This window comes from Manacus candei, unplaced genomic scaffold, assembly GCF_025592945.1.
Source record: "Manacus candei isolate 608988 ecotype Guabito, Panama unplaced genomic scaffold, ASM2559294v1 h1tg000033l, whole genome shotgun sequence".
NCBI lineage: Eukaryota > Metazoa > Chordata > Aves > Passeriformes > Pipridae > Manacus > Manacus candei.
In genome coordinates, this window is record NW_026138081.1 from 5,113,775 (window position 1) to 5,126,642 (window position 12,868).

At 44.4% G+C, this 12,868-nt stretch overlaps 1 protein-coding gene across 1 annotated transcript in view; it reads left to right on the forward strand.

Moving 5' to 3' along the window:
• The window catches only part of PLEKHD1 (pleckstrin homology and coiled-coil domain containing D1), a 68,186-nt gene that overhangs the window by 29,636 nt on the left and 25,682 nt on the right, over nt 1–12,868 (forward strand). The window contains exons 8-13 of the mRNA XM_051791427.1: nt 1–94; nt 1,364–1,542; nt 2,278–2,410; nt 4,210–4,354; nt 6,319–6,468; nt 7,063–8,442. Of these exons, the coding sequence (XP_051647387.1) occupies nt 1–94; nt 1,364–1,542; nt 2,278–2,410; nt 4,210–4,354; nt 6,319–6,468; nt 7,063–7,223 (862 nt within the window). The 3' untranslated portion in view covers nt 7,224–8,442. The remainder of the gene's footprint in view (nt 95–1,363; nt 1,543–2,277; nt 2,411–4,209; nt 4,355–6,318; nt 6,469–7,062; nt 8,443–12,868) is intronic.

A 12,868-nucleotide genomic window follows, 5' to 3' on the forward strand; every position in this document is an offset into this window, starting at 1 on the left:
GGAGCTAGAGCTCACAGCCCGCTCCCTTAAAGGAGTGGAGGAAGAAAAGAAAGAGTTGCGAAGCCTGACGCAGTCCTTACAGAACACCCTGGAGGTGAGTGACCACTTCTCACCTCTGAGTGACAGCATTTTAGTGTGCTATGGAATGAATCTAATATCTGCTAGTGCCAAAGTTAAGTCCTGTACAGATAAACAGGTTCATTTGGTAGCTGGTATGAATGCCAAAATCCCCCATGGAAAAGGATGAGAAGTGATACAGAGCCCAGCAGAAGCAAAATTTTCTCAGTCATAGCAGGTGATGTGATGATATCTGAAAAACCAAAAGTTGCAGTTTGGGAAGCTCAGGTTGAACACTAGGGAGAGAATTTTCACCGGATGGATAGGCAGGCAGTGGGAGAGCCTGAGGAAGCTTCATCGTGGAAGGTTTTCACAACTGGACTGTAGAAAGCCACATCTGACCATATCCTACTGTGCTGGCAGACCAGCTCTGAACAGGAGGTTGGACTTGAGCCTGCTGGAGGGTGCCTTCCAGCCAACATGGCTGTAAGTCATGCACTTTTTTTTTTTTTAAACTGCAACTCCCTAAGTTCTGGTGGAAACTGGAGCAGGAGAAAGGCATTCCTTGTTTGCAGAAGAGAGCATGGTGTTCCCAGGGAATCCTGTACCACATGGGAATATAGGAAAAGGAATATTGATGTATTAAAATCTTTCCTTACTTGGTATCACTCTGGTGGATTTGTGGAAAGTGTCTTTTCTAAATGCACATTGTGAGATTTTCATACAGCCAGCCTTTGGAAGCCTCAAGGTCATTCTTAATGTTTTGTCAGATGCTGCAAGTTTGTCCAAAAATCTGTTCCTTTGAGCTCTTCTCCTTGCCTGAAGTTATGGGAATGAAAAAAGAACTGGAAAGATAGTGAAGGACTGTTCATGCTCTAGTTGCACACTGAACCAAACACTTCACAGGCAAACAGCATGATATGTCTTATTGCCCTGCAGTTAGAAGTACCACAGAGGGGGTGCCTCCAGTTCCCATTGAGGAGCAAGCCAAAGCAGGGAAGGCAGGGAAGCGGGCTGCATCTGTGATGCACTAGGGAATCACAAGGCTCCAGTCCCTGAATTGTGTCCTTACTGGCATATCACATCAAAGGAGCCTGCAGGTTCTCTCCCCCTTCATAGCAAAGGCTGTGGTGGAGGCTTGCTCCTCATGAAGCAGGTACAAAATGAAAACCTAATTTTGTTATTTGTGTTTTTAACCTGAATGAGGCATGTAAGGGTGGGGGGACTCAATAGGGAAGAGCCAGGCAGGAACAGGAGCAGAAACATTAGACTTAGCTGATACTCACAATCTCTGTCCTTCTTCAAGGAGCTCTCCCTGGAAAAGCAGCAAATGCTGGAGATGCTGGAAGAAAATGAGAACCAGGTCCCACCTCCAACCAGCCCCAGCAAAGAGCAAAACCCCATCTGGGGACTGCACTGCAGCCTGCGACAGATTGAAGAGAAGATGCAGCAACTTCTGCAGGAGAAACTCCAGGCAGAGAAGAGGTGAAGTGGGGGCAGGGGTTCTTGAGGTGGTATCAGGAACAAGATGTGATCCAGTGTGAGGAGGGTGGTGTGAAAAAAAGTAGTTTTGCCCCTTGCAGGTGGGAGGCATAGGGTTGTGGCTAAATATTTGCAGGCTTAAAGTGATATCACTTCAAAACAGTTTCCCTGTTTATCCTGAGACCTGCAGAGAGCCAAGATCCTTTATAATTTCCATTCTTGGGTGTGGTAAAGGGAAGAGGGCACTTCTGCCCTGCTCAGGCTTAGGGGTGCCAAATGATGTGACTGTCGACTGTCTGCTGACTTGCTTTTTCGTTGCCAACACGAGACAAGTCTGGAAGATTGTCTGGTTCCCACGGCAGGAGTTTAGGGTACCAACACTTCAAAGGAGACAGAATGAGGCAGGGCTGCTGAACTTCTTGCTCCCGGTTGGGCCTTCTCCTTTCAAACCAGGATTTGGGCATGTGAAGGTGTTCATGGCCTGTCCCTAAGGAGTGTTTGGTGCTTCTGGGCCTCATCTAGGGGTTGAGAGTGTTCTGTTCTAGAACTGTCCACCTGGCTTTCTCCAGCAATGCCTGTATTATTGGAGTGAAGCACAGACAGTGCTCCTGTTAGCACCTCTTTGCTCAAGACAGCCAGATAGTTAAGTATGCCCAATCACGATACTGAGCTTCTTTCCTTCCTGTCAGTTGTGCTGGGGTGGGAATGGTCATCTTTCTTTGCTGTGCCATGCATCAGGATGAAGGAGAATGAGGAGCGGTCCCGAGCACTGGAGGAGGAGCGGGAGTTTTACTCTTCCCAGTCACAAGCACTGCAGAACTCACTGTCAGAGCTGACTGCAGAGAAACAGCAGGCAGAGAGAGACCTCAAGGTATTCCCTGCAAATGTTGTATATTGCTGTCCCTGGGCCTAAAGTGCTCTCATTTTCCTTCTCAGTTCATCCCCCATCAAGCCAAACACTTTATTTCGTTTTCATGTTGTGATCACAAATCTTAATTTGCTGTGCTTCCTATTGCCAACGGTATCCTGGGCTGCATCAAAAGCATCAAAACCAGTAGATTCTGCCCCTCTACTCTGCCCTTGTGAGACCCCACCTGGAGTACTGCATCCAGTTCTGGGGTCCTCAGCACAGGAAGGACATGGATGTGTTGCAGTGAGTCCAGAGGAGGATCACAAAGATCATCAGAGGACTGGAGCATGTCTTCTGTAAAGACAAGCTGAGAGACCTTGGGTTGTTTAGGCTGGATAAGAGAAGGCTCTGAGAAGGAAACCTTACAGCACCTTCCAGTACCTAAAAGAGGCTACAAGAGAGCTGGAGAGGGAATTTTTACACGGATATGTAGTGATAGGACAAGAGGAATTGGCTTAAAACTGAAAGAGGAGAGGTTTAGATTAGATATTAGGAAGAAATTTTTTACTGTGAGGGTGGTGAGGCACTGGAACAGGTTGCCCAGAGAAGTTGTGGATGCCCCATCCCTGGAAATGTTCAGGACCAGGTTGTATGGGGCTTTGAGCAGTGTGGTCTAGTGAAAACTGTCACTGTCCACAGCAGAGGGGTTGGAACTAGATGATCTTTAAGGTCTCTTCCAATCCAAAACACTCTGTGACACCATCATAACACATGAAGTTGCCATGTCGTATCTATGTAGCACTACTATTTATTTTCTCATTCTGAAGCCTGATTAAATTGTTTAGTGCAAGTCTTTTAGTTTGCTACTATGACATCATCATCTAAAGATGAAGGGAAGAAAAAAGTAAAAGAGTAAAGTAGACATGAAAAAGAATAAAGATTATTTCAAAGAAATGTTAACATGGACATTGCAGAACTGAGCAGATATCTTACCTCCTCACTTGTGCTCAGAAAATCAATCTTAAGATGTGCAAATCTTCAGTAACCTCTGCAAGAACTTGAGTTGAAAAGCAGAGGAATGCAGCTGAGGAATGCAGCTGAGGTACCAGCCCTCCTTTGTAACAGAGGATACTTTGTCCAATTACCTTTGCACAGATTAATATATGATATTTTATTTAAATCCAAATAATATAAAGGTTATGTTTATTGTTGGCTGTTTGACACTCAACCTGCTTATACAAATATTTTATCCAAAAAAACCCCAGTTCTTCTTTTTCCTGCACTTCCAATATTTTTTTTTTACCCTGTAACCTTCCACTTGGCCAAATGGAAGCTGAGTTGAGCTAAGCTGTATTAGTCATTCTGATTTGCTAAGATACTACTTCAGTTCTAAATTTCCTTGTGTTTTGTTCCTGAAACTCAGTACTGTACATCCCTTTGTGGGAACTGACTGCCTCTATCTCAAGTCCATCTCAGCTGGAATTATGTCCTCCCTTTCCTGCTCATCTGTAAATACTTGCATTAGCACAAATTCGTATGTTGAAATATCATCTCTGATTCCATATGGTTTATACAATGGGAGGAAAACTGCAGAAAATGAAAGTTAGAGTAAAGGAGAATTACTAAAATAGTCTGGACTTCAGATTCTGACTGAAGATATGAGGAACAACTTTTATGTTGTCTTACAATATCTCTAAGGATTTTCATCACTGTTGTCTTTTTGTTTTCACCCATGGTGAGTCCCTCACTGACCTTGTGGGTTACCAGGATGATTATTGAGACACAAGCCAGTTTCCAGCAATTCTTTTTCTCTTCCTCAGGCTGAGGTGAAGGTACGCATGGATCTAGAGAAGAGACTGAGAGAAGCTGAGGAAGCATTGCAGAGCTTGGAGCAAGGCTTAAATTCTCTGCATTGCAACAAGGAGAAAGAGGAAAAGATGAAAGCAGATGTCAGTAACTTGAGAAGTAAGTCAGTCATCCATCCTCTCTCCTGATAAGCAAAGTCTGAGAGAGAAAATATTTCTACCCATCTTTCCAGACACACAAAGAAGATTCTCAGTGCACATAATGTGCTCTTCCAACTTCTTGTACCTCCACCACACCTCCCATTTGAGGAGCCATAATGTGCTAAGTGGGCACTTGGTATTTTGCCCTCAAAGGAGGGTGAAATTATCCTAGCCTTCTTTGTTGGGTGCAAGACAAACCTAAAGGTAGAGATGATCAAATGCTTTCCAAAATGTCAAAGGGAAGCTGTGGCAGAGCTATGAAGACTGACTAGGCCTGAGTTATAAAGAGTCTTCTGATTCCCCTCAAGACATTATTTTCTCAGCCTTGGTTACAACAACATCAGTTTAAGGAGGACTGTGGTTGCTGTACCAACGTGCTGGTAGGTGACCCAGCAGGTGAAGTTTGGATCCTTACTTGGACCTGAATTACAGCATCAGCACTGCTGTGCTGAGACAGCTGCAGTCCACAGGTCAGGTGTAAGACTCATGTCCTCACAGGTTAACCTTATTTCCTTGCCCTTTTTGTGTTTATTTGGGTTGGAGATTTTTGGGTATTTTGGAGGGGCATTTCCCTAGCATTTGGCTTGAGTTGGGTCTGGGAACTGACATTAGCAGCTTCAGTTGTATGAAGTCTTGCTTATTTTCCATCCTCAAGTATAGTTCAGAGGGAAAAGGTTGTGAAGATGCTGTATTTGTACAGTTAAGGCTTCATTTCAGTCAAGGGTGGATGTACTGGGCCAATACAGAAAAGTCAAAAAGTTCTGTGGCGTTCTGAGCACAGTTTACATAGAAAGAATAAAAAGAATAATAAGAAAAAATAAATACATGTATTAATAGTTTTATATCTATTCACATATCTATACTTTTTATATATTTAAATAAAATAAATATTATTCAGTAGTTTCTACATAAGATTTCTAAACTGAGGAAAACCAACATGATTCTGAACTTCATCCCACTGTCTCAGAGCCATGGTGAGAAAACAGAGCTAAAGTGGATATGTTTATTGAGTTCAGCATTCAAGTAGAGCTGAGCTATCTGCCTGGGGCATAAGTGAGTAACCTCTGGTACTGAATGTTTCCTGACATTTCCAACCTTAGATTTTGGGGGATGTTTTCTTCAAAAGAGTAAAAAGGAACAGAGCACTAGAGAAAATGAGGGACCACCAATGTTTTCCTTAACTTTGGTTAAGATTGCATCAGTCCTTCCAAGTGGTTCCTGCTGCTCTGCCCTGCTCTGCCCTTTCATATAAAAGTTTGGGCACATTAGCACATGATGCCTTTGAACAGCAAGGGAGGGGCCAGCAACAGGCAGAAGGACAGCAAGACTGGAATGGCAGAAGAGATGCTGGTTAGACCATAGGAGGGGAAACAGGCCAAGAAAAGCAGCCTATGTGGCAGATCAGGACAGAATAACATTGTCAGAGTTTGGATGTGGGGCTTTGCTTGGAGCCTATAATGTAAATATCTCTGTGCTATGCTTTTAAGAAATTCCTGGCCATGTATGGCCTGGAGGTGTGTACCCATGCCAGTGTTGCCAAAACCTCCCTTTCCCAGTTAGACTTGACTGGTTTTAGAAGTCCTTCAAAGAAAGTATGATGAGTGAGGCTTCATACCCTCTGTTGCAAGAGAGTTGAGACGTTTTATTACAGTATCAGAGGCAGTTGAATCATGAGCAGTTGTGTGAATGATTGATGTGGAATGTTCTGCAGTTCTCTGTAAAATTTGAGTATGTATTTTTTGGGAACCAGAGGTTTTTGTCACTGAAAATGTTCATTTTGATGATGTTCAGGAGCTTCATAGATTATTGTTTGTGAAGATAATCATTATCTGGCTCAGCCCATTAACAAGTGCAGTCCCTTGTGACTGGTTCATTGCTTGGAGTGCCTGTCCCATCACTCTTACACTGGTGTCTTTTTCTCAGAGTTCTTTGAAGAGTGCATCCGCAATGCCGAGCTGGAGGCCAAGATGCCTGTGATCATGAAGAACTCCGTGTACATCCACAAGGCTGCCACTCGTCGCATAAAGAGCTGCCGCTTCCGCTGCCGGAGAACCAGTACTTCATGGAATGACAGTAGGTATCAGGCAGCTTTTTAATCTGTGTTCTGCAAGAGCAGATACGTGCAGATGGGGCTGACAGAACAGTAAAGTCTCCAAAGATCATCCGTATTTCGTATTCCTTAGTAGTAGAATGGAGCTACAGTGCTACTTGGAGCTTCCTTTCCCAGAGAGGAGGCACTGAGCCTGTGTACTTGTTGCCTGTTTCTTTATGTATGTTGAAAGCTAACTGCTGTGATGGTTCCGGGCCCCAAAAAAACATGCTTAAATATGACTTCATTGGAATGCTTAATCACAGACTAAGTTAAGTTGGAAGGAACACCTGGACATCGTCGAATCCAATCTGGTGCTCAGAGTGGCTACTTGCAAGGTTAGATTAGGTTCTGTGTAGCACCTCAAATCAGAGGCAGCTGTAAAGAAAAGTGTGTTTCCATGCTGCCAGCAAGTCCTCCTCTGAACACAGTAAGGTAAAGCTGTTAGAGCAAAATGGTTAGCTCATCCCCTGCCAGGTGATCACATGGCTTGTGTGCTCTAGAGAAGCTTTATCTTCAGTTTGTGTCCCTGATGGAGAGTGCTGAGTGCTGACCTTTCTGTGCTGTTCTTGTTTCAGTGAAGCAGTCCCAGTCCTTCATCTTCTCGCATGCTGAAGCTGAAAACATTGAAGAGCTGAAAGAAGCAGCCAAAAGACTGAGCCGGGACCAGCGCTTCAGGAAAACTATCTATCAAATCATGAGGTCGCAAAAGGATTCTGCTTCAGGGGACAAAAAGTGACTCTTCTTGGGAGGGGGCTTCTGAGCTCAACTTACCATTCAGCTCCGCAAAAGTTATGCCCTTGGGCACTAGGGTCAGAAGGGAGATTTGCCCTTTGGTGGGGAAAGTGGGGTTAAGTTGTGTGTAGGCAATCCCCTCAGTTAGTGGCTTTGCTTTCATTTGAATGCTCCTTGTAGCCTGGCAGGCCTTCTCTACTGATCACTCCAGATCTGTTTGCTTCAGCTGCTTACTTAAGGCGTGTTTTGCCAAGATGCCACAGTCAGTGTTAAAGTAAACCACAGACCATAGGTTAAGAAAGGCCTCTTCTTTCCTTTCCCATCTAGTCTGTCTGCCAAACACAAATGCTTCTGAGAAAGCCCTTTATCAGCCTATGTTCCAGCTAGTGTAACCTCCCCAGCTGGACACAGCTTACCCCTTTCTGCCTGATCCCCTCTAGGAAAGGGCTTGCTTCGTACCCCCAGTCAATCAGCACTTCTGTGGGATACAGGCTGAAAACTGCAGCAGTCCCAGCGTCCCAAGCACAGGCAAAAATATCAAACACAGGGCAACTTCTTGTCTTGATGCTACATCATTTCAAGCAAACAGCAGCAACACAAGGTGAAGACAACCTGAGGATGCTGAGGATTTGGCTCCAAGGAGGATCATGTACAGAGAAGAGCTTATAGGTAACTCAGTGGCATGGATGCAAGATGGAGGGAGGGTTGTGTTGTGTTGACTGTGGGCAGAACATTCTGGGGCCACCTTTGCATATTTTTTGCACTGGGACATCTAGCTGTGTTGGAACAGATATGTGCTGCAAATGTTATTTATAGGCAGCATCAGTGTAGAGAAGCCCTTGACTCAGTCCTGATAGTTTCATCAACACCTCTGTAAAACAAGTGGGAGGGCAGGAAAGTGAGGACTGTCCAGCAACAAAACCCACTACCACTTCAAGAATTAAACATTGTCAGCAGCAAGCTCCTACAGGGCTGTGGAGGTGGGGAAAGTCACCAGAGGAGAAGGGTTGATGCTGGGTGGAGGAGCATACTGTGAGGGTGTGATGATCCTGAATGGAGTCACTCTGGTGTGACCCGAGGAAAAGCATTGAAAGCACAGCCTGTACTTTCCATTTCAGTCAGTCACTGACCAGTATCCTTCTGCCAGGCAATGGGAGGTTTTAAAGAATCAGAAGATCCAGCACTGAAGGCTGACATTTTTGTGATGATTGACAAGTGATGTGGTAAGAATTTCCAACCTTCCTTAGCATACCTGATCCTTCTGTGTTGTTTCCACTTGTGCTTGTGTGCTAGAAAGCCACAAATGAATTCTGGCTCCTACAAGGCTGAAGGGCTGTGAGAAAACAATACAGAGCTGGTCTTCCCCTTTATGCTGTTCTCACATCATCTCTAGCTATTTTCCAGTTACAATATCTATATTATATGATGCTCGTAGGGACAGAATAAAGGACAACCAGGGAATGTATCTGTAATTCAGGCAGTTAGGAAAATCATCTTGTGGGTTGGAATGCAGGACCTTTGTTCTATTACCATCAAAACCACAATATCAGACCTTACAGAAGTATTGTATGCAGGAGGTAGCCACATCAGGTCTTCCTTAACTGTGCATATTGACAGCAATAAATAAATAAAAGTTATGCTGACACTAGAATGAATTCCTGTGTGTTCTTGATACACTGTCACTGAAATGATGTTAAATTGTCTCTGCAGGAGTTCAAATAAATTCTGACACACTTATTTACTGCCAGTGCAATTCCTCTGCTTCACTGAGTTTTTGTGTTACGTGGTGCATGTGAAAAGCTTTCACCTTTGCTACCCACTTCCACTTTTAAATGTGTAAAAAGTTAAAGCACCAGCCATCTCTCTGTGTAACCAGCAAGGCATGCCCTAAGCCACCTGTGATGAGGTGCTTGCCATCAGTCATTCTTTGCTGCACAGGAATCTACTACCCTGTAAGCTCCAAGCTCCCTGGCAGAGTCAACATGGAGGTGGGTCTATGCACCATAGCATCTTAATTAAGTGACTCTCTCCTTATTCTGGTTAAAAGGACACAGAAATTATTGATTTCAATGTTATCTGTGTATTTTTAATGCAATGCAGTAACAGGAGGATGGCTTAGGGAGCAACCCACGTCTGTTCAAACAACTTCCACTAGTAATTCTAGGTTAGAGTGCTTTCTCCTCCTGGGAAGCCTGGGAATGAGATGAGAACTCCCTCCACTGAGAGAGTTGTCTAAATTGTTTTCTTGTGTCTGAGGACAGGAGAAAATATAGGATGGTTTGCACCTCTAAGATTTCACTTCTGAAGTTGCAGAACAGCTAGATTGTGGCCATTCTTCCACCACCTCCACCTTCTGGCTAACATCTGGGAAATTCTCTTCTGTCTTCCCTGTTGTCCCTTTCAGAGACACTTTAAAATTTGTGGACACTGCCAAACGTGAAGCCTTCTGATTCTTCTCTGCATTGTCTTGCCTACTTTTCACAGTGTGAAGAGTGGTTCCCATTAAGGTTTAACAAACCAATTTAAGGGTTAATTTCATCCTCCTTGTAAGACACACAGGCTCTTTCAGTCTCTAATGAGATAGAGGGATTCCTGCCCAAGGCCAGGGCTTTGGCAGCTCCCCTGGTGCCCACTGCCCCAAGGCTTTACTCTTGCACAGAAGTAAATGGCAGAGAAAGGAAGGCAACCACAGCCCTATTGCCCCCCCATCTGTGCTGCTTCTAAAGCAGAGAAAGTGGATAAGAAACGGAAATTGCCCTCGGGGTCAGAAGTCAATAGTAAATGGTTGCTGGTGCGTGTTATGTATTGTTGTGCATGGCACATAAGTGACACAGGCTGGTAGCAGTTTTCAGCTACAGAGCATGGCTTTTTTTTTTTTTTTAGCTCCAGATACTAGGCAGGCTTTCTGCTTAGGACTTAGTGTAATATTGGCATATCTCTATGGAAATAAGATGATAGTTTTCTGTAGAAACAGTCTGTTTTGAATGCTGTTCAGCACAGTCACTTCAGTTGTGTTTAGTAAGGAGAAGTTTGATCCCAGGAAAGTGGTCATGCTTTGAAAGTCTTGACCAAGGCTGGGGCTTGCCTGGACAATTAGTACTCTTGGTTCTCCCCTGGTGTGCCTGTGAAGGGTGTATTATTTCTAACATCTTCTATCTGGTGCACTTGGCACAAGAACAATTCTGCAGTTTTTCACCTAGTCTTTGTACAATTTTTTACCCACCTAGTCTGAGCATGGCCTTGAATGGGAGAAATGATCAAGCCAGAGGAACTGCTGTAGTTAACTCACCTGAGAATTGGGTCTGAGGTGGACTGTTGGAGTGACAGGTCACCATGAGCTTGGCTACAACGTGTGGTTTGTTGAACAACCTGCAGTGTCTCTTTGTGCCCTGAGATAACATTCCTTTTACCATATTAAGTAACATTTCTTTCTTACCGCAGGCTTAGCTCCATAGCCAAAATGCAGAAAGATCTGACTGAGTACTCAGTCAGGTCGCTCAGTCCTTTCTGCTCCTTGCAGGATACGCTGTAGGGCTTGAACCAAAATGCATGGTTTTGGTTGTTTGGGGTTTTTTCCCAGTGTTGGCAGATCTGGCACTTCAGAGGAAGAAAAATTATAAAGGCCATTTTGTGAGGTAACAAAGGCACCTTTTTCTAACTCAGAGGTGTTGCAAATAAACTCAGCAGGATCATGTGTCCTTATTTTGCTGTATCCTGAAAAGCGCAAACTTTGCATTGCTTAAAATAATAAGTGAATTCTGCTTACTCTTCAGTTCTTCTTGACTGCACCCCTGCCTCAAACCTCCCTGTGGAAACCACCCAAGAAGAGAGGAACGTCTTCTCCTAGAGCTGCTGCTCCCATCTGTTTCTTCATCATTAATTTTGGGGGCAGGAGGGAGCTCCTGTTTTCCTGTTCCTCCATACATCAGTGCCTGCCTGCAGGAGATGCAGCCCCTGCTCCTCTGACATGAGGAAAAATAGGTTGTTTTTTGTTGTGGATTTTTTTCCTAAGTTCTTCAAAACAGAAATAAATATTTTTAGCATCTCCCTCTTAATAAGGAGGCTTGAAAACAAGCTGTTTATGGTGGGTGTATGGCTGGAGGCTTTTGTTAGTCACTGCTGGAAGCACAGCCATGAACAGGGCTATAGCACGTTTGGCAGAGCTCTGTCTTTGGGACAGTTCACAAGCACTCCAGGTCCTTGAGTGACACAGGTAAGCTGTGCTCTTAGGTGCACTCATCTCAGCAGCAGTCAAAACAAAACACCAAGAAGGTGGGAATGCTGTGGCTTTTGTAGCAAAATAGAGAAGCAGGCTTAATGCAAAGATTGCCAAAGATTGATTGGATTACAACTTGCTTGGGAGGAGCCACTGCTTTAATTTCTCCCTTCTTTTCCTGACTCTGACAGAGGTACAACATGTGTGCTTGCTGAGGGTGAGGGGAAGGTGAGGAGGCTTCAAGAGGAATGATATTGAAAGGTAGGAGTGCAGCAGGTGTGACTAAAAACTAGAGTGCTGCTGATAGTGAGTTGGTGTGTTTAAAAAATAAACAAAGTTTGTTCTGTGGCAAGTGCATTTCAATAACCAAAATATAGCTGTTCTATTTTTCAGTAATCAAAACCTACTTTGGGTCCCAACTGAGGAGTGTAGCCCTAGGTGCTCAGAGAAAAGGGGTATGCGGCTAAGGCCCTTTTTTCCTCTCCCCAGCTTGCATGGGGCATGGCCCAGCTAGGTGATGCAGGGATGTGGCTTACTGTTGTTATTCTTTGTGGGTAGCTGTGTGTATGGAGAGGTGGCTTAGGCAGGGGAGAAGTCAGTCTTTTGATTCTGGAAAGCTTTTGGGTATCTCAGCATTGCCTGGAAGAGGTTGGATATTGCTGTAGCTCTCAACAGATTTGGATGTTCAGAAACTCCTCTAGCCTGGAGCAGAAGCCTTCTAGATCCCTCTCTGATCAAGTATGTAGTACATCAGAGAGATGCTGCAACCCATGAAGGGATACAGGGAATAGCAGTAAAAGCAGACGCTCAGTTTTCTTTCTGCTTCTGCTCCTTCTCTTAAAATTCTCTTGTAGTTTCCTCCCTTTCACAAATACCGGTCAGGTGTGGTCTGATGTGCAACTTATTTTAGATTAAGAAAAAGAATGTGCAGGCAGAGCTGTCTTTTATTCCCAGTATAGGGGGAATGTGGCTCCAAAATGAGGACAGAAAATTCTCATCCATTCAAAGGTACTACAGCTGGGTAAAATAAGTGTGCTTATCACATGTATCAAGCTTGGATGAGGGGGAGTAGTGAGACCCACTGTACTTGAAGCTTGGAGCCAGACTGCAGTAAAGGAAAATTAGTTTGTTTGGAGATGTTTTAGCCCCTTGCTTTGGCTGATGCTGAAGGAGCTAGAAGAGAAGGTGCACACCAAGTCCACTTCTAGTGTGTGGCTGGCTCCTGGTGCTGGCATGGAATTAGATTTGATGGCTGCTCACTACACAGAAAATCCCTCCAGCTGTGACCAACTGCTGCTGCATTACAGCCTTGTTCAAAAGCAGTCATGGTGGTTGTGGCTCCAGGGAGCACTCTCAGACCTGTATGCCCCAAAGGATGTGCATGACACCCCTCTCAACTAAACTCACAGTGACTCAACATCATGGGACTCTTT